Source organism: Lactuca saligna, chromosome 1 (assembly GCF_052625555.1).
Source record: "Lactuca saligna cultivar CGN05327 chromosome 1, ASM5262555v1, whole genome shotgun sequence".
NCBI classification, from domain to species: domain Eukaryota; kingdom Viridiplantae; phylum Streptophyta; class Magnoliopsida; order Asterales; family Asteraceae; genus Lactuca; species Lactuca saligna.
This window is the reverse complement of record NC_136417.1, coordinates 46,866,915-46,887,594: the sequence shown is the minus strand read 5'-3', so window position 1 is coordinate 46,887,594 and position 20,680 is coordinate 46,866,915. Positions and strand designations below refer to the sequence as shown.

The 20,680-nt window shown below is 36.8% G+C and overlaps 4 protein-coding genes across 5 annotated transcripts; 2 read left to right on the top strand and 2 right to left on the bottom strand.

Moving 5' to 3' along the window:
* The first annotated feature begins 1,123 nt into the window (after window positions 1-1,123).
* Window positions 1,124-5,102, top strand: LOC145035388 (uncharacterized). The gene is made up of 9 exons (XM_078983939.1): window positions 1,124-2,483; window positions 2,827-2,916; window positions 3,003-3,840; window positions 3,919-4,019; window positions 4,110-4,210; window positions 4,370-4,458; window positions 4,534-4,571; window positions 4,666-4,733; window positions 4,918-5,102. The coding sequence occupies exons 1-8, from the start codon at window positions 1,446-1,448 to the stop codon at window positions 4,729-4,731; spliced, it is 2,361 nt and encodes a 786-aa protein (XP_078840065.1). The 5' UTR covers window positions 1,124-1,445; the 3' UTR covers window positions 4,732-4,733; window positions 4,918-5,102.
* A 246-nt stretch (window positions 5,103-5,348) lies between these two features.
* On the bottom strand, window positions 5,349-6,889 carry LOC145035378 (uncharacterized). The gene is made up of 5 exons (XM_078983928.1): window positions 6,763-6,889; window positions 6,339-6,533; window positions 6,108-6,196; window positions 5,910-6,023; window positions 5,349-5,789 (listed from the first exon to the last, which is right to left on the bottom strand). Exons 2-5 carry the CDS (start codon window positions 6,520-6,522, stop codon window positions 5,598-5,600), a joined length of 579 nt encoding a protein of 192 aa, XP_078840054.1. The 5' UTR covers window positions 6,523-6,533; window positions 6,763-6,889; the 3' UTR covers window positions 5,349-5,597.
* Window positions 6,890-9,290: 2,401 nt separating this feature from the next.
* On the top strand, window positions 9,291-11,756 carry LOC145035370 (uncharacterized). Its single transcript, XM_078983921.1, has 7 exons — window positions 9,291-9,516; window positions 9,873-10,108; window positions 10,200-10,329; window positions 10,453-10,539; window positions 10,657-10,857; window positions 10,929-11,132; window positions 11,257-11,756. Exons 2-7 carry the CDS (start codon window positions 9,875-9,877, stop codon window positions 11,454-11,456), a joined length of 1,056 nt encoding a protein of 351 aa, XP_078840047.1. The 5' UTR covers window positions 9,291-9,516; window positions 9,873-9,874; the 3' UTR covers window positions 11,457-11,756.
* Window positions 11,757-13,584: 1,828 nt separating this feature from the next.
* Window positions 13,585-17,276, bottom strand: LOC145035359 (5-methyltetrahydropteroyltriglutamate--homocysteine methyltransferase-like). Of its 2 annotated transcripts, XM_078983910.1 has the most exons (12): window positions 17,142-17,276; window positions 16,658-17,011; window positions 16,488-16,575; window positions 16,285-16,412; window positions 15,811-16,202; window positions 15,519-15,682; window positions 15,362-15,442; window positions 15,120-15,286; window positions 14,873-14,978; window positions 14,545-14,795; window positions 14,249-14,450; window positions 13,585-14,160 (listed from the first exon to the last, which is right to left on the bottom strand). In XM_078983910.1, exons 2-12 carry the CDS (start codon window positions 17,005-17,007, stop codon window positions 13,792-13,794), a joined length of 2,298 nt encoding a protein of 765 aa, XP_078840036.1. In that variant the 5' UTR covers window positions 17,008-17,011; window positions 17,142-17,276; the 3' UTR covers window positions 13,585-13,791. The 2 variants fall into 2 exon arrangements, with proteins under 2 accessions (XP_078840036.1, XP_078840039.1); XM_078983913.1 differs by lacking the exon at window positions 17,142-17,276 and having other exon boundaries at window positions 16,658-17,015.
* Window positions 17,277-20,680: the final 3,404 nt, after the last annotated feature.

Genomic DNA, 20,680 nt, shown 5'->3' with positions numbered 1-20,680 from the left:
CTGGATTTGATAAAGTTTACCTTTAGACCTGATGCTACTTGAAAGCACCTTAATATCCTTGCTAGGTTTTTTATGTTACTTTGACTCCACTCGCCCATAAAAATGGCATCGTCCGCATAGAACAAATGGGATATTGACAATTCAGCATTTGGAATTTTAAGCCCTTGAAAAAGGCCTTTCTGACAAGCTGTTTTCATCGCGATATTAAGTCCCTCCATGGCAATTATGAATAAGAAGGGCGAGAGTGGGTCCCCTGCCGAACACCTTTTTCCATATCGAATTCCACCGTTGGAGACCCGTTTATAAGCACCGAGAGTCTTGCTGATTGGAGACACCCTTTTATCCACATACGCCATTTATCTCCGTATCCCATTTGAACAAGTAACGAATCAAGATACTCCCAATTAACGGAATCAAAAGCTTTCTCTAGGTCTAGCTTGAAGAGAAGAATCTGTTTTTTTTACCTTTTTAGCCCACATACATATCTCGTTTACAATCATAGGCCCATCCAAAATATTACGTCCCTTCACGAAAGCAGATTGGGCTTCTCCGATGTTCATGCCAATCACCATGCTAAGTCTATTAGCTAAGGCCTTGGAGATTATTTTGTATAACGAGCCAATTAAGCTGATTGGCCTATAGTCTCTTATATGCAACGGATCCTTTATCTTTGGTATCAGCGTGATGAAGGATGAGTTGCAGCCCCGATCCAGCGTGCCATATTTCTCAAAATATTTGACGAATCCCATAATATCTCCACTCAATACGTCCAAGAATTTTTTAATGAAATCAAAGGTGAAGCCGTCTGGGCCAGGTGACTTTTCTCCTCTACATGCCCAGATGGCACATTTAATTTCTTCTGATGAGAAGGGTTCTTTTATTTTTGATCGAGAGGCCGGGTCGAGTGAACAGAATTCGCTGCTGATGAGCTTTGGCCTGGTAGACCACATGATTTTGATGGTTATAACTTTGAATTCGCTGCTGATGAGCTTTGGCTTGGTAGGCCACATGATTTTGATGGTTATAACTTTTGCTTTTTCTTGACAAATGATTAATGATTTTGACTATTTTTTTTTTTTTATATATATATTTTAAATCCAATTATCAATGCTAACTACCCCGAGACCATCTTACAATTAGCCGAAGAAAACTTGAGCCTTTTAGAGGCCAGCTCTTCGCAAAGCACTCGGCTCCTCCTCGACGGCGTGACGCCAGTCAAACAGATACACCGACACCGCACGCAACCGCATCGCCACCTCTTGACTACACGATCCGGTCGATGCTTGATTCTACAAGCATTGCGACGCATATTCTCTTAATAATTAATATCACTGCGAAAAAACACCGGTGATTCGCAATTCTGCGGCCCCAAATCCAAACGCGACTCTACAGCCACCACAGCTACCACCACAGTAAGTGAATATAAAGGAAGAAGCTATAACAAAATGAAAGCCCTAACAGAAGAAGCGGAAAAGACTGGAATCGAATCGGGGAAGACGGATTTAGCACCCGTAGGGAAAAATACGACGAAGAAGAAAGTGAAGATTGTAAAGAAGATCGTGAAGAAAAAGATTATTAGAAAGGTACCAAAGCGTGTGCTAGTTGCATCATCCCATTGTAATGACAAAGAAAAAGTTGCGAGTCCTAACCCTAATGATAATTCTCCAATGGAAGCTGAAGCATTTGTACCGGTGGAAATTGAAAATCCTACTCTTGTTGTTAACGACTTAACAGAAATTGAGGATATGAAGGAGTTTGAGGTTAGTAATAAGGATAAGGACGTTCGTTTGGTTGAAAACAATGATTGTTGCAGGGATGAAAGCCAAACGAGTGATTTGGTATCTGCATCCCTTTTGGGTGATCAGAACCAAATTGAATTGCACGATAGTGAGCATACCATCAACAACATGGATGCAGAAGAACATGTAGGTGAGGAGGGTGTGAAGGAGCAGGATGAGAAGGTTTTCGAAATGGATGTTGGTGTAAGTGAAGACACAAAGGTAGAGGAAAATGTGAAGGCGCACACAGAGAGGAGTGAATGTGGTGATGCTAATGCTAACCTTGCAGGTGGTTTAAATAATGGTGTCAAGGGAGAAGAGGACATGGATAAGCAGGTTGACAATAGAGAACATATTGATTTGAAACTGAGTGATGCGGTTGAGCCTGAGGAGGGATTGAAGGAGGTAGCGAATAATGAAGCTGATGGTTTAAAATCACAAGGTTCAAGTGAGAAACAAGTAATGAGTGGAGAAATGGTAGCATCCAGGTCGAATATGAAGCACAGGACAAAGGTTTTTATCCATGGTTTTGACAAGGAGACAAAGGAGGAAGATATTAGAAAAGTTTTTGAGGAGGTTGGTGAGGTTGTTGAAGTGAGGTTAATAACAAATTTTAGATCAGGGAAAAGCAGGGGTTGTGGCTTTATCAAGTATGCTTCAGCAGACCTTGCCAAATTGGCTCTGAACAAATACAACAATGTTGAGGTAACTCTACTTTGTCCACTCATTATGTTGTAGATTGTTTTTTTCCCTGTTTGCAGCATTTGTACATCAAGAAATCTAAAGGTCTGATCCATCCATCATGTGTACCAAAATCAATGCTATTGACATGTTTAATGATTACTGTTGCAATTGCATATCTTTCTCTTATATCTCCTCTACCTGGTTTACTGATACTGATCTGTATAACACTATTGTCAACCACTATAATATGAACAGCTGTTAGAGCCTGTAGTAATAAACTTACACCATGCATAGTTACATGATTACAAAACTAGTTTTTCACGAGTTAAATCCTGTAATTTTTTTGATTTATCAAATAAAATAGATTCGTGGAAGACTATGTCACACAGCTGCTGTTGATGGGAGTGACACTATCTTACTCAACAACATCAACAAAACCTGGAACAATGAACATGTAAGCTTTTTTTCAATCATCAATCTTCATTACATTTACTCCCCACACTTAACAAAATATATACATATAATTCCTCCATCTTTCAGGTTCTGACATTATTACAAAAAATTGGCATCAAGAACATCGATGAAGTCTCAGTTGTATCCGACCCTAAAAACCCTAACCTAAACCTAGGTTTTGCCTATCTTGAACTTGAAACAAAAAGAGATGCACAAGTCGTTTACAATAAACTTCAAAACAAAAATATTTTTGGGGCCCACTCAAATATAAAAGTCACATGGGCCCACCAATCGGCTGATCCAGTCGAAGAAGAAATACATAATAATAATAATAATAGTAGTAGTAGTAATAGTGATCATAATAATAATAATAATAATAATAATAATAGTAGTAGTAGTAGTAATAGCAATAATAATAATAATAATAAAAATAATAATAGTAAATCTGTATATGCTGAAAATATACCTTCAACATGGGGAGAAAAGGAAGTGAGGGGCCATTTTGGAAAATTTGGTGAAATTGAAAGCATTGCACTTGCGAAAAATCTTCGGTCAGCTACCAGAAACGACTTTGTGTTTATTAATTACAAGAAATGTGAAGGTGCTCTTTCGTGTATCGAGGCGTTGACTTGCAAAAAGTCAACCAGTGATGATGGGTTAAAGGTTTCTCTTTCAAAGTCAATGACAAAAGTCAAACCAATGAAGACCATCTCAGGATCAGGGTCAACTGTTACCGAGGTGAAGCAAAAAACTTACCTCAGGCCACACAAGAAACCTCAAAACATGAAAATTCCAAGCATTAGTAGACATGATGAGGATGGTAGAAAAAAGGGAGAATCTTCTTCAACTACTGATGAACTTGTAAAGCTTTTGAGGGAGCAAGCATCTTGGAAGCATGGTGGACCAAGTTTGACTTTGACCCCAGGTTTTTCACTTTTTTTTTTTTAAATGCCTATGACTCATGAGTGTCACAATATGTTACATTATATCTTTATTTTTTCAGGCATAAACACTGGTCATCATCATCAACATCATAATTATAATCATAATCAACATCAACCGTCATTTGGATTTGGAGGAAAGCAACCGTTTACACAACAAGTGGTAATTAGTTGAATTATTTCAGAAATCAAAACACATGTAATAATAATACAAATCATAGTTGATATATAAAGATGTTGTGTATTCTAATAGGGAAGCAAATCGTTATATCATGATCCCCAATCAATACCATATTCATATCACCAAACTCATCTTCAAATCCCTAATGCTGCTGCTGCTACTACACATCCCAGGTGTGTTGCAATTGCATGTTTCTTGATACACACTTTACCTTCTTCCTTGTGTAACTATAACCTCACTTTAATTGTGAGATGGGTATTTGTATATTTTTGTGTTTTTAAGGGAAAATAAATCTGAAATTTGACAAGAAATATGTTGTACTGGTCTGATAGATTTACAAGCAGACCAACAACAGATGGTGTTGCCATGCCCATGACATCGTTCCCTCGTATTGATCCACAACATGCTCGTTACACATCTGGTATGTTGTTATTTATCACTTATGGCTATATATGGTTGGATTAAATTATAACTGATAAATATTTTTGCTTTATAGGATCATTTAATGGGAACCCTGTTCCTACGTACTTCCAGGTATGATTCAGATTGTCTGTTTCTGAATATTTATTCTGAGTTCCCTTTTAATTAATTATCTTGCAATATTAAATTTTCCATACATTTTTTGCAGACAAGAGACCAAACTACATATCATGGAAGTAGTAGTGGCAGCAGCATATATCGGCAAATGCATTAGTTGTAAGTCAAAAAAAAAAAAAATTCAAATGTTTTCATATTTGAATTAATGACATTAAAAATTTGTTCTTGTGTTTGGTTGAAGGTATTTTTTTGACCCCATATATGGATTTTAATTTTTAAAGTTTAAACGCCTTCTCTGCAAATCCTTTTTGTCTCACATTTCTTAGTTCACTATTGTTTACAGGACTTGGTGGCTGCTAAGGTGTCTGCAGAATCCCCATTAGTTTTTTGGTGTTGGAAATTATATTTAAGCCCTTTGTAAATTCACCCCAACTGTAAAAAAAGTGTTTATGATGTTATACTTATAAATCTGATAAGTGGTTGTCAAGGTCTTGAATCATGGAAATAATTCAATCTTTTTTTTTTTCATAGTTATTGTTGATCTTAAATTAATTAATTTTTATAAACTAATATGTGTGATATTAGATAAATTTTATCAATTTTCAGGGTGTTTGGAATTGCTTATATGAAATGAATAATGTTTAAGTTATTTTGTATTAGATTATACAGTACCAAATTACAATTAACGAGAAAAAAATGTTTTGATTAAGCTTATGATGTACCAAAAAGGTAGTTAAGTTATTTTGTAACAGCACCTTAAATAAACAATCCTGCTTTACATCAAAAGCTTAACATAACCATGTATTTCCACTTAGCAAACATTTAACTTACTACATGTTCACAAAAACAAAATAGAAACAAAAAATACACACCAAAAAGTAAAAGACTATTCAAGAAAAAACTCAAAACATGATGCACAATAGCCAAAAACATTAATTTAGTAATGATTATAAAATATAAACCACATTCAGTTGGAAGTTCAAGTAGCAAAATTGCAGATTCTGATTTGACTTTTTGTTTTGATCATCTTCTGTTTCTCCTAGAGGAGACAACTGTCCAGCCATCTGCATCAACAATTGGTGCTGCTGGCCTTGCTGATTCATTAAGTGTCATATCCGCCATGTTTGAAGTCGGGTCAACCCCATCTGCCATTTCCATCGACTCATCCCCTGAGCTTGAGGTTGAATCTGAATCATCTTCACCACCATTCACAACCTAATTTCAAGCCCGAAAATCATCAAAATTGTAACAAACCAATAATAAATTTTTTGCTTACTGCTGCAACGTATGTGGGAAAAAAGGGAAGAGGGGTGATAGGATGAATCAACATAATACCTGCATTTGATGACTAGCAGCAGCAATTTGAGGTGCAGATTGTCTCAGTCTTTCGATTGATGCAAAATTACCTTCCAAACATTCTTCATGAATGATCATTAGATTATCTGCTATCTGATCACAAAAAAAGAGATTGAAATGTTTAAAAAACATTTGATGAAATGCGAGCATACTTTGAGAAAAAGGGGTTTGCTTTACCTCTTCTATGCTACCATCATCAATCTCGGTATTAAGAGAGAGCATAAAATCATCAAGCAAATTCTCCAATTCATCAACATATAATGCCTCTGAAAAACAGAACAATGGATGTAGAGTTATAGAAGCGATTTTCAATTGCCAGTTGTACGGATTCAGAAGAATTTCAGTTATAATATACATCCATATAGAACCGATCTTCATTGAAGACTGAAGACACTGATTGTTAATTACCAGAAGGTCTGATTAGCCATTGATAGATATCAACAGCAAGTTGCTGAGCTTTCTGGCGAGTATCACGTCCACCCCATTCGTTTTGTACAGCCATCTGAAGTGCACTCCATCGACCAAGAAGCAAATCGATACCTTCTCTGAGTTGATTAACAGCCTCGGCTGTAAGCTGAGCAGGCACCACCATTGTAAGTTCGCCTACAAAACCCTAACCACTGTTAGCATTCCAATTCTTCTAATAAGACTTCGTGCTCATTAAATTACCAAAACCGATAGTAATCAAAGTACGAATTAGCGAAGAAAATATAACACGAAATATAGCTTGAAATCACGTAAAAACCAAACTGCCTCGACACATATACACCGATATTAGAGAACATGGTTATCTATCGCAGAAGATTGATGTAAAGAATAGAGAGAGATTTACCGATCACAATGTTCGGAATTAGGTTTCTTCAGTATTGAGGATGGAAGCAGCGGCTGCCATGGCGTTTGTAAGCAAAGCGAAAGGGGGAAAGGAGCAGCGAGGAGGCCATTGGGCTATTTGGCCCAATCTCGTAAAAATCCGATCTAGTAAGGCTACCAAACCCGTTAGTTTTGGGCCTTGTTAATTGTTACATACGCATACCCAAGGTGTGGACGCGAGACGAGAGGTTTGCGAAACGGGGCGATGTCGGTGCTCTTCACTACGGTTAGAGATAACATTAGCTCGGTAACTACATGCTTTGGTAATAGAAAGGCAATGCATCTATAGAGATAGATTTACGTCGGATAAGCAGTTGGTCGCCATCCATTGTAGGTATAAATACGACCTTTCATGTCCCATTTAGAACACACTGAAATTCGAGAATTCCTCTACTTTCTCTTTCTCTCTGCGAATTCAAAAAGCAAATTGTTTCAGAATTTTCAGTTCTTCTAATTTTCGAGGATTCACTATGCGTTTATTAGTTTTCGAATAGTCGTTAAGAAAAATCGATAATATGCATTAAATCATGGGTTTTACGCTGGAGCTTATAGCTATCAATCAAGTTAAAAACCTTTAAGGATAAGAATCATTCCGTATAGCTTTCATTAGTCAAGAATTCATAATTGTTGGACCAATTTTAATTTTCTCTTATGTCCTTTAATTCGTCTAATAGACGATCTTCTTCTACCTTTCTTATAATCAAATCTGAGTGCGGATGATCAAACTGATTTCTAGAGAAAACTTGGTGATAATAATAATAATATTCAGTGTTTTTAAGGACCATATAATTAATCACCAATATTAATTGTTTGATCGTTTTTTTCGAGATTACGAACGATAGATAAGTAGCTCACACAATTAATTATCAGATTGTTTAATTGTCAAGTATGAAATACAACAATCTTAAATGTTTGTATTACCATATTAAATTTAAGACAAATGGACACCAAAACCTTTTCCACCAAATTTTGACTTATTAATGAGGCATTTGCAAAATTGACAACTTCAATGGTTAGAACTACATCCATTGGACCGACAAATAGGCGTGTTCATCAGTTCAAATCCAATGGATTTATATGGAACTAATCCAATCCAATCATCATCAGGTTTTAGATTTTGCCAACCGATCCAATCCAATTCAGTATAAAAAACCGAACCGAACCGATACAATTGTATGTTGGATTGGATCGGTTTTATCCATTAGATTTTGTTATTGGTTTAATCTATTGGTTATCTATTATCTAACCGATTCTAATATCTTTCTATCGAATACCCAAATATAACTATAACAATTAAAAATAAAACTGAATACAAGTAAGCGAAAAAAGATTAACAAAGTAACATTAACTTTAAGTTATAAACTTTTTTTTTTTTTTTTTTTTTGTAAAACTAAGAATATTAATTGGATTTGAAAAATAATATTGGATATTTATTAGATAAAAATGGATACCCAATTGGATATGTTTAGTTCAGTTATCCATTGGATTTTCAGGATGATCTAATAACCGATCCAATCCAATTGGATTTTCAAATTTCGCATCCGATCAAATTCAATTGTAATTGGATATCCAATCCAATTGGTCGTTTCGTAATTGGATCGGTTAATTGTTGCACACCCTATCGACAAGGTCAAGTTTTCGCTTGCTGTGCTTAAGCTTGCGTATTGTTATAGACCTTGAACTACCCCCATTACGGCTGAGTATGTATCTGAAGGCAAAAAGGAACCGGAACAAAATGCAGTTCCTGATTTGTAGAAACTAAGATATTTTTGAAAAGAATTGGAGGGCTTATACCTTTGTCATATTCAAAATTATCTATCTGATCACCTCTATGATCTGTATGTGCTGATCACAATTCTTATAAAGCCCTAAGCTTAAAAACAAGGCACACACAAAAGTTACTAACACATATATTGTTTCTGAATTGAGGAGAAAGCACACAACATGGATAATGTGTTAAAGAACAAGAAATGCTTGACCATCACGACGGTGTTTGTTTGGGTGTCATAGGGTTCCGGAAATAATAAGGTATACTCTTCAGGCCTTAAGTCTCACATGTTTTTGGCAACTGAGGTTGAGGTAGAGGTTCTATCACGAAAGAAAAAGGACAGGAATGGATTCTGAGGTGGTTAAACCGGGTTTGTGATCCGGTTCTTAAATGTGGTTTTTATTTCTAGAGTTTAATCTACTGTTCTGTTTTTATTTGCTCTTTGCTTTGTACTTCTTGGTATCTTGCCATAACTTAATTCAATGAAAATTTTGCTTCCCGTTCTCAAAAGCCTAGCTAGAAGCCGTGCCCCATAAACCTATGTACATATAAAAAACTAAACAAAAGTTGTTAAAAAACTGCCTTTTTTGTGAACAAACATTAAACAGGTCTGCCAAGCATTAAATACACAATAAATATTACATTAAATACGTAAAACACTAAAATAAAAAAATAATAATAATAAAATAAAAGAAAAAGAGTGAAGATACGAATATGATGATGCCCGCTTTATAACTTTCGCCTGAGCACCAAACCAGGCAACAGATTGCGACCTCAAACTTCAAATGCCCACTAAATTTCTTTCCTTTTATAAGTATCTCTAATGCAATCGTGTTTAGCAAATACACCCGATATTCGATTTTTCTTCAACCAAATTGTTTGTTCCTCTTCCTAGAGCTAGGGTTTCAACAGTTCTAAGCACAACACCACTCATATTGCGAAATTCAGGTACTTTTCTCAATAAATTTTTATCCCAACTCATCGCATAGAACAAATTTCTTGCATTTTAGTCGAAAACCAGTTTTTATATATATATGAGAAAACTTCACAATGTTCTTGGTTTACGAACGACTGGTTAGGTTAAACACCTTCATTACTGTTGTTTGAAAATTGCATTGTATACGTGAATTTGATGTAATTTAAAGTTTCATTTGGTTAATTATTTGTCAGAAATCAAAATGAGTAACATTTGTGTCGTGAAAATCTAAGAATTACAGACCTAATTTACGTTTCTCATTTGCCTCCTAAATCTTATCTCACAAACCAGCAACTAATAGAACTCCTTATTAACATATTTGATTTAGAAATGGCGCATCTATACAAAAGTAGACTCCAAAACTATGCACAAAAGAAGAACATTACTTTCCCTGTGTATGCCTGTGAGATGCAAGGCCCACCCCATGCTCGTCTCTTCAAAGCACGTGTCACCTTAGATGGAGCTACATTCGAAGGACCCGAATTTTGCACCACATTGAAAGATGCAGAACATGCAGCTGCTAAAGTCGCTTTCATGGCATTATCACCAGATGGAACACAAGAAGTGTGGTTCTTAAATCTTATGCTATCTCTATTTATATTTATTAGCCTTACTTTACTATTTTTAAGTTTTAACAGTGTGTGCTTTGATCCAGGATGATTGTTTATACAAGAGTCTTTTACAAGAATTGGCTCAAAAGAAGGGTCTTCTTCTTCCTGTTTATGCCACAAATCGAACTGGCCAACCTCATATGCCATGTTTCTCCTCTACAGTTGAGATAGCAGGTTAGATCCTTACAAAAAATATTTTAGTGTAAAAGAAGAAAACAGATATTTTTCTAGTTGCTATCACCTGAAATTTTGTTACTTTACCATATTCCCTGATCTATTGATAACATTACTAAGCAGGTGAATGCTATGCTGGGCAAGAAGCACGGACTAAAAAGCAAGCAGAGATGAATGCAGCAAAAGTTGCTTTTATGGCTCTTACAGAAGGTAAACAGATCTAACATGTTATAGGTGTACAAAAGTTCATAATTTTCCATCACACACTAGCCTTAATTGAAATTAATAATTACATGGTTTATTTTTGTTTGTGTTTTTTATCAATAGGGGGACAAAGAACAAACAATGCTGCTGTCTTTTCTGACATCCAGATTCCGGGAGCTTCTATTTCTGGATCTTCCAGCTCACAGACAGTGACAATCGATGATAAAGAATCTACCCTCGAGCAAACCACTAATAAAATGCGGACAATTTCCATTAACGACCCTCCCACTTATCCAATTGCAAAAGAACCCGAGAAACCAAAAGGTGATTTTCAAAATACATTTACTTTTAAGCTTCTGATAAGAAGTATTTACCCCCTATCATATTGTTTTTAGGATATTATGGATTGAAGAACTTAGAAGATGGACTCTATATGGCTACAGCTCCTACAGAAGATATACAAAAGAAGCATGCAATCACCATGGCGCCAGGTGTCATCCATCGACCTCAGCCAAAAACCACATCGAATGTTGTTGATGAAGCGAAATTGAATATCATGCGGGAAAATCTCATAACTCGAGCCAGTCAAGCTCGTGAAGGTACTTAGGCAAACATTCTAGGGATACAGTCTATCCTGTCCTGTCCTAAACTGTGTTAATCTGTCAATGCTATGCTTGTTTTGAGTTTTCGTAAATATGATATTATTGTATCTTATCTTTTCAGGATCAGGATCAGGGTCAAATGGAAAAAGAAATCAATCTTATGTTAGGGTTGACCTTGTTAAGAATTCGGGTGGTGCAATGCCACAAAAATCCAAGATTGTGATTCGAGCACATGCACAAGGCATGACGTATGAGGGTCCCATCCATGTTTCTGATGACGAGTGGGTGGCCATGAAAGTGAATGTTGAAGATGAAGTGTGATTTGGGACTATTGCAGAAGGATCAAAGATGTTTGTCTAAGATCAAATTAGTGGTGTAATTTCTTTGGGTTTTTGAATCCTTATATTCTATCACTTTGTATTCAGGCGTAAGAGTTCTGCAGTGATATGATGAGTTAGGCGGTGATATTGTGAACCCAAGGTTAATACTTCATATGTGTATGCTAGAGATTGACGATTTCAACCCATTTGCTTATGAAATGATCAATTTGGGTTGAATTCTCTTACTGGTTGAATGTGTAAAACAAATAAAAAGCTAGAAAGAAAGCATGTTGAATCAAAATTTCCACATGAATTATTAGAATAGAGGAAATTATAATTTGAAGGAATTGTAATATTCACAAGTTTGGTTGGTGGAAAATGAACTGGGATTCTATAAAGTACTTGTTTTTTACTTTAGACAAAACTTCAAAAATGATCCCTGTGGTTTTCGAAAATATCAAGTTTGGTCTCTAATTTACAAAACCTCATGGATCGTCCTTGTGGTTTCAAAATTTTTAACATTTAGTCCTTTCGGCTAACTCTGTTACCATTTTGTCGTTAAGTCAGGAGTATTTTTATCATTTCGCTACACAAGGACCATTTATGAGGTATTCAATTACTTTTTTTAAATAAATAAATAATATTTAATATACAAGGGGTCTCTCTCTCTCTCTCTCTCTCTCTCTCTCTCTCTTATGATTCCACAAGGTAGCACCACCTTCCGCCATAAAACCACCACTGCCATCAACTCCTTCCCCACAAGAAATCACAACCCAACCACCCATCTTCCATCCTGTTTGATCACTCAGACCCACCTTCAAATACCACGACTTACTGCCTTCCATTAACGTTTTTCTACTGCCTTTCCCCTTTTCCTTCACTACCGAGAAACACCACCACCCGTGTGTTGTTGTTGTAACCCAAACACCTCATCGAGTGTGGTTTGTTCGAATTGAGAGCCAATCTTCTTCTACGGGTGTGAAATTATACACTTTTAGTTTTGTGAAGTAACATTTATTTCAGGTGTTTCATCGAGCACCTGGAGTGCATTGTTCTCCTCTTTCATTTTCTGATTTATTTAGTAAGAGTTATCACTCGTCGCTGTTCGAAATCACCACCATCACCACCTGTGCATAATCAAACTTGAATACAGAACGAGAGGGAAATCATCAACTCAAAAGAAAAAAAATGCAAATGGCCCTTAATTTAATCGAGACTTCTGATTTATGATTAGATTGAAACATAGCAAAAAGAATAGTGGGGATGATCTTACAGTATCAGCAAGCTGTTAGAGGTGGTGATGGTGGTCCACAGTGGGTCTCACGGTGGCAGCTCCACTGCCTCCATCGTTTTCTTCTGGGTTTCGTTGTCAGCTACAGAAATAGGAGAGGATGAGAGGTGTTAGGCTATATTGGAGGTGGTTTTCGGACTTATGGAGTGGCAGAAAATGGTGGCAATGCTCTGTGGAAGAAGGGTGGTTGGATGATGACAGGGAGCTCCGACAGCCTCCTGCTATCGATTTCTTCTTGTTGTTTGGTGTATATGAAGGGAAGGGGAAGCGAGTTCGGAAGTGGAGGAAGCTTGCCAGGCAGCAATGCGTTTTTTGGTGGGAAGAAAAGAGGTGGCAGGAGGGACTCCGGTTGCTGCTGCCATCGTTTTCTCTTCTGTTTCGGAGGATATGCTGACGAGGGGAAGGGTTGGTTGGAGGTGTTGATGATCAGAAGGGGTTATAAGGTGGTGTAGGGTCGGTTTATTAGGGGTGAATGGTGGTTTGTGATGGTTTTGGGTAGCGTTGTGTGTGTGTATGAGAGAGAGAGAGAGAGAGGTGGGACCCCTTTAAATTTAATGTTTTTTTCTTTTTTTTTTTCAAAAAAATAGAAAACCTCATAAATGGTCCCTGGGTATTGAAATGACGAAAATAACCCTCACTTAACGGTAGAAAGCTGACAGAGTTAAACGGAATGATCAAATGTTAAAATTTTTGAAACAACAGGACGATCCATGAGGTTTTTGTAAATTAGAAACAAAACTTGATATTTTCGAAAAGCAGAGGATTTTTGAAGTTTTGTCTTTATTTTAAGAAGATAACATTATGTTAGGTTTGAAAAAGTTAGCTCTTATCAATAACATAGACCTCAAATATATGTTTTAAACCTTTATAAACCAAAACTAAACCATAATGAAAAAAACCCGACCCGAACCAACCCATAACCAATTGACTTAACTAACTCAATAACCATTAGTAACAAAATTTCTGCACTACAAGATATCAAGACATAAAAACCAAAAAAGAGCTCCAAAACCCGTATCTATCGTGTTATTTAACCACCATGTGCTCACTTTGTGTTGCCAAGCTCGGTGCGCATCTTCTTGGTGGCTGTAACCATGTTAGATAGCGCCGGCTTCACCTCAGAATACTTTCGCGTCTTAAGTCCACAATCAGGATTCACCCACAAAATCTCGCGCTTCAAAACCGCAGCCGTTTTCTTGATTCTCTCTGCAATTTCCTCCGTTGATGGTATTCTTGGAGAGTGGATATCGTACACACCAGGACCGATTCCAGCACTGTACTTGATTCCCTCACGGAACACCGACAGAAGCTTCTCGTCGGACCGCGAGTTCTCGATTGTTATCACATCAGCATCCATGTCGATGATGGAGTTGATGATGTCGTTGAAGTTTGAGTAGCACATGTGTGTGTGAATCTGTACACCATTACAAACATAAACCAGTCGTTGAAATCAAAATTGTTCAACCGAAAACAGACGACGCTAGGGTTTCGACGGAGATTACCTGAGTGGAGTCCTGGACGCCGACGTTGGTGATTCTGAAAGCGTGCACCGCCCAATCCAAGTAGAAAGCATGCTCGGATTTCCTGAGCGGCAAACCTTCTCTCAACGCAGCTTCATCGATTTGGATGATTTTGATTCCGGCTTTCTCGAGATCCTGGACTTCATCCTTAATCGCCAAAGCAATCTGGTAACAGGTTTTGAATCTGGAAATAAACAGATCAAATATTCAAATTCCAATTCTTTTTAAGCAAATTTTCATCTGTTTTGTGGGAATGAAAAGTATGAAAATTAGGTTACCTGGGTTGATCATTACGAACGAAGGACCAATTGAGGATGGTGACAGGTCCGGTGAGCATGCCTTTCATGGGGCGTTTGGTCATTTGTTGAGCCATGGAGGACCAGAAAACGGTCATGGACTTTGGCCGGCTAACATCACCGTAGATGATCGGCGGTTTCACACACCGGGATCCGTAAGACTGCACCCATCCATTAGCGGTGAAGGCAAAACCAGACAATTGCTCACCGAAGTATTCAACCATGTCGTTTCTCTGTAAATCAATTTAATTTCATTTTCATGTCTTATTTTCGACTAATTCATTAACCAAATTTATTGGTTTTCTTGTACCTCTGGCTCTCCGTGGACTAGCACATCAATGTCGAGTTCTTCTTGAAGCTTCACAACTTTATTGATCTCCTCTTTCATGGCCTTAACGTAATCTTCCTCTGTGATCCTATATATATATAAACACATGAATAGTAATCATTAATCAAATAACAAAATAAAAGACCCATTTGAATATACTCACTTCTTAGCCTTGTATTCACGTCATTAATCAAATAACAAAATAAAAGACCCATTTGAATATACTCACTTCTTAGCCTTGTATTCACGACGAACCCTCCTAATGTCAATTGTTTGAGGGAAAGAACCAATGGTGGTTGTGGGTAGAACCGGAAGATTGTTTTTCTTCTGTTGGGCATCCAATCTAGCACCAACATTGGTGGCACGCCTGTGGGTGGAACCCTTCAAAGCATCAGCCTACAAAAACATAACAAATGAATCTTTTGGGAAATATGGTGATACAAGTTAATGTCAAGAATCTGTATCACTTACAGCTTTTTGAACAGCTTCATTAGTCACCCTTGGGGAGGACTTCTTTGAAGCTAGAGCAGCAGCATTAGCCGAGAAGTATGCCTACAAATTAACCCACACAACCAGAGTCACATCATTATACACATACATGTATGTGTAAATGTATTCATATGTGTACCTCGTCTTTTTTACCAGATAAGGCCATAGCCAAGGCATTGACTTCAATGATCTTTTGAGCAGCAAATGCAAGCCAAGATTTGATTTCATTGTCTAACTTGGTTTCATTTACAAGATCAACAGCAGTGTGGAGGAGGGAGCAGGAGGTTGACACCACAAGCTTGTCTGCACAAATCATGTTTCAAATTTATTGTTCTTACAAGTATGATAAAAAGACACCATAGTTTGCAAGATTGACTTATGAAAATATGCAAAATGGATCATTTTTTTTTGTCAAAACTACTCATTTCTACCTTTGCCAACGACACCCTGAAGAGACTCAAGAATCCCAAGAGATTCAGCAAGATCGTTAGCCCAAATGTTCCTTCCATCAACAACTCCAGCAAAGAGGTATTTTCCAGATGGGAACCTGCTCTTGATCAAATCAAGACTGTTTTTACCACGAACCAAATCAAACGTGTACCCCGTGACAGCTGGCAATGACGTGAGTATCTTAAATGCATCCGCAGTAATATCAGCAAAATAGGTTGCTATAAGAACATTAACACCAGAACAAGCTGACTCCAATCCAGAATAAGCCTTGGTGAAAGCTTCCAATTGGTGGGATTCAAGATCCTTCACAATCGTAGCCTCATCAAGCTGGATCCATGTAGCCCCAGCTTCCTTCAATTCTGTAATGACTTGCCTGAAGAAATCGTGTTTCATTATGATATAATCATATAAACAGTGAATGAAGGTTTTATAATGGTAAAGAGAAAGAGACATACTTGTAGATTGGGAGGATTTTGTCAAGAAGGGATAAAAGATTGAAGTTTTTCTCAACACCCTTTGCAGGTTTAGATAGCAATAAATAGCTTACAGGGCCCACAAGAACAGGGACAGTATCAACTCCAAGCTGCATAAAAGATGAATCAGTTTCAAATAAAACTTACAATGGTGGAAGTGGATCAAATAGCTCAAGAACACATACAGCTTTAGCTTCCTTGAATTCAGTCACGGCTTTGTGAGAAGCATTTGAGAACACCACATCAGGGCCCAACTCAGGAACAATGTAATGGCTGTGTATAAACAACAGTTGATGGCATCAAAATCGAATCATGTGAAGGAAAAGGAAAATAAGAACGTGAACATACAACTTACTAATTTGTGTCGAACCATTTTGTCATTTCCATAGCAGGGACGGATTCGTTTCCTCTAGCCATGGCAAAATAAGTATCGAATCCAATCTCACCGCCTTTCCAGTTGTATCTTGAAGGAACAGCACCAAGCATGGCTGTGGTGTCAAGAACCTGATCGTAGTAAGAGAAAGTGTTGCTAGGGATGTATTTGATGCCAGCGTCCTTCATCTGTTTCCAGATGTTTGATCGAAGATCAGAAGCCACTTTCTGCAAATCATCGGCACTGCTCTTACCATCCCAAAACGATTCTAGGGCAAATTTCAGCTCTCGTTTTGGTCCCATACGTGGATAACCAACGATATGAGATGCCATTGTCCTGTCAATCCACAAATCGAACGATTTACAGAATTATAGCCGATTAAAATTTCAGATTTGAATGATCTATCAAAGCAATCATGTACATTTACACAAAGAATGAGAAATGCGATCAAGTCAGAGACGTATACCTGGAAATAGTATCTGATTGTGTAATGGATTCGAGGTTTTATCAAATGAAGTAAAGAAAATCGAAGTAATTACTACCAAAAACACATAGAAGCGGAAGGGTAGAAGAGGGCAAGAGAGTGGAGTTTAAATCGGATCCAAAATCAGATGGAAAAGGGCGAGAAAAGAGCAATGGAATAGGGAGATACTTGGAAGAGGACTTGTTCTTTCGTACATAGTATTAGGATGACCAAGATTTTTGAAAAGGATACAGTGTGAGTGTGTGTGGGGACTATTTATAGTTTTTGGGCTAAAAAAATACTACTAGTATGATAAAACAATTTTACGAACGATATGATAATTTTGTGATAAATCATAAATGTTTCAAAATTAGTATTTTATGATCTGTCATTTTAGCGTACATGTCTTTTTATTTCGAGCAAGGAACCCTTAAAAAAAGTATTTTATTTTTATATAATGAACTTTAAAAGTTTAAATCATTTTTAGTTTGGGTAATAACAGTTTAAGGCTTACCAATCTTATTAATATTTATTAACTTAATGATTAAACCATATAATTTGCTTTTCTTTTTCCTAATTATTTTGGTTATTTCAGTATTTTATATAATGTTCAAAATCATCGTCTTTATTTAACGATTTTAATTATATATTGAAAACAAAGCACTATTGTTTCCAAAGATATTTAATGAAGTTGTCCAACTATGGAAATTTTTATATTTTTCTACTGTGGCAAAATGCTTCAAAAACACACGGCCCAAACACCTCTCTTGATTTAACTATGGGATAATAAGGTAATTGATTTTCGATTTTGTTTATACCAGTTATAAGGGTAAAATGTGAACAGTTTCAATAGTTCAGTGATAAATAGATAATGAAAAAAAATTTAGTAACTAAATATAAACAAAGTTAAAAGTTCGTTTCCCTCTAAAAAAAGTTGATGACTAGATGTGAACAAACTTCCTGTTATATTATGTATTTTTGTTAAATTTTAACATTTGTTGATGAACAAATCTATAAAAAAAAAACCCCGCAAAAAATGTATAAAAAAAAAACTAAAGTTTTAAAGGATTAAGCACTTTCAAGTGAGTCCTTGATCATTTTGTTATGTTATGAAGCTTAAGTTTGGTGTTGGGCTGTATTAAGTAGTGCTAGGTCATAAAGTCGGGCATTTTATGACTCTAGACGTAGATTAGGCTTGAACTTGAAGATTTAGACATTTGGACTTAAAGGAATAAGACCTGAAAATGCAGTTTTTGGGTTTCAGCACTGTACGTCGGGCGTACTAAGGTAGTACCCAGAGTGAAATAGACCCGTACGGTTGAAAAATACCGATTGAGTTGAAATAGACTCGGGGATGAAATAGACCCGATACAACCTTGAGTTGACATTTGAGTTGAAACAGACTCGGGGGTAAAATAGATTTGGTACAGCCTTGAGCTGACCTATATGTATGAAATGCATTATTTTGGGGAAGTCACTAAGCTTTGTGCTTTCCGTTTTCATATTTATAGTTTCAAGTACATCTGGTTCGAAAGGGAAAGGCCCGGTGTGACTACACATCATCCCCCAGACTTTATTCCGCATTTGATTAACCGTGATTCTTACTTTGATGTTTAAATACTATTTTTCACATCGGATGACTTTGGGAAGGAATGCTATACGAATTAGTGTTATTAAAATGAAAATTTTACTCTGAACTTTTGGGATGTTACATAAACACACACCAAATAATATGGAATCCTTGTTATCAATCATTGTTCCCTTTTTTTTTGTTGTTGTTGTTGTTGTTGTTGTTGTTGTTTTTGTTACAGCCTACGTGTTTAGGTGTGACAACCCGATATTTCAACTCTTTGTAATGACCTAAAAAGTCAAGTATTGTAGCTACTTTTGAAATAATGAAATTAACTTCGAAGATGAAATATGTAAGAATCTTTATAAGAATATCTATTATGTTAGACATTGTGTCAAGGTTTACATAAATACTAAGAACACTAAAATCCGAGTTACAACGAAGAAATTATGACCATTCTAAGATTTCCGACAAAACCGACAACACCGATTAAACGAAAAACGCGAAGTTTCAATGCAATAGCATTTAGCCTTAGGTATCTAAATGAAAGTTATAGATAACATTAAACCGTGAGCGTACACGAAAAGAACATCCAAATCTGACTTCATATAAGGAAGTTATGATTTTTCCAAGATCCAAATATAGCAGTAGACAGCTAAAAACTCGAAATAGAGCTCGAGAGACTTTTGACCGAAACAACCTAAATGAGAATCGAAGGTCTCAACATTATTAGCGCAACAGCGAAAAGTCTGACGAAAACGGACATCGGATGAAGAAGTTATGGATTTTATACGGATTTTTCGTGTCCCGGCCCGTTAAAAATAAATTCAAAATTTGCCGATGAAGTCTAAACAAAAGTTGTAGATCATATTTTCAGCTACGCGTGCATATAAAGAACGTCGAAAACGGAGCTCGTACGCGAAAGTTATGGATTTTACAAGTTCGGGGTTCGAAATCCGAGGTTGTCAGGCCTCTCCACGACGTGGCACTGTTTTGCCGCGACCCGGCAAGTGACTAAGGGCGTCCCATCAATGGAAGAGGATAGACTTGCTCCCCACGACGTGGCCAACCCTAGCCACGACGTGGCACTCAAAAATACCCCCTATAAATAGAACTCTTGGGGTGTCGGGTTTAAGTGCTCCATTCTTCTCTTTCTCGCGCTGAAACTCTGCGTTTAAGCCCCCGAGACCCTCCCAAAGCCCCGATTTTTCACCTTCAAGTCCCGAAGGAAGGTTTTGTGTTCCCGAGATTCCCGAGAATCCCGAGATTTTTCTGCGTTTTCAACTCTTCCTGTCGAAGTTCTGCTCGATTCTTCTCTCGACTACTTCAAATCGACCACTTCAATCAAGTGAGTTCATACCCCCCTTAAATCAACCTTTGAAATGATTTTAAATGTTTAAATACTTTATGGGGGGGGGGGGGGAATACAAGTAAATACTTATAGTTATTGCTTCGATCACATGTGATTGCATTAATCACATGTGATTAATAACTAGGAAACCAATGATTTTATCACTGTTCAAACTGTTTTACTTCAAAATGTTTTACAAACTCTTTTACTTATCAAATGCTTTTATTTAAATTTTGTTTTACTACTTATAAATTGCATGCCCATATATGTATAGATATATAAGTAATGTTTAAAGGGTTTAGGAAGGCCATCCACCCTATTTCCTTTTCGCGCACTGAGATGTGGTCTGGTGGGATTTCAGGTGACCATCCGAGGGTCGTTTCAATATTAGTTATATATCATATATACATGTATAGACATAAAAGTACTTCCATATTCATGCTTATCAATACATCAATAGCTAGTTACCATCGGGGTAACACAGAACATATACGACTATACTAGAAACAGTACATATACAAATATACTATGAGAACATATACAACTATACTAGAACGAGAAACATCTCATAACATATACAACTATACTAGAACGAGAAACATTTCATTACATATACAAGAA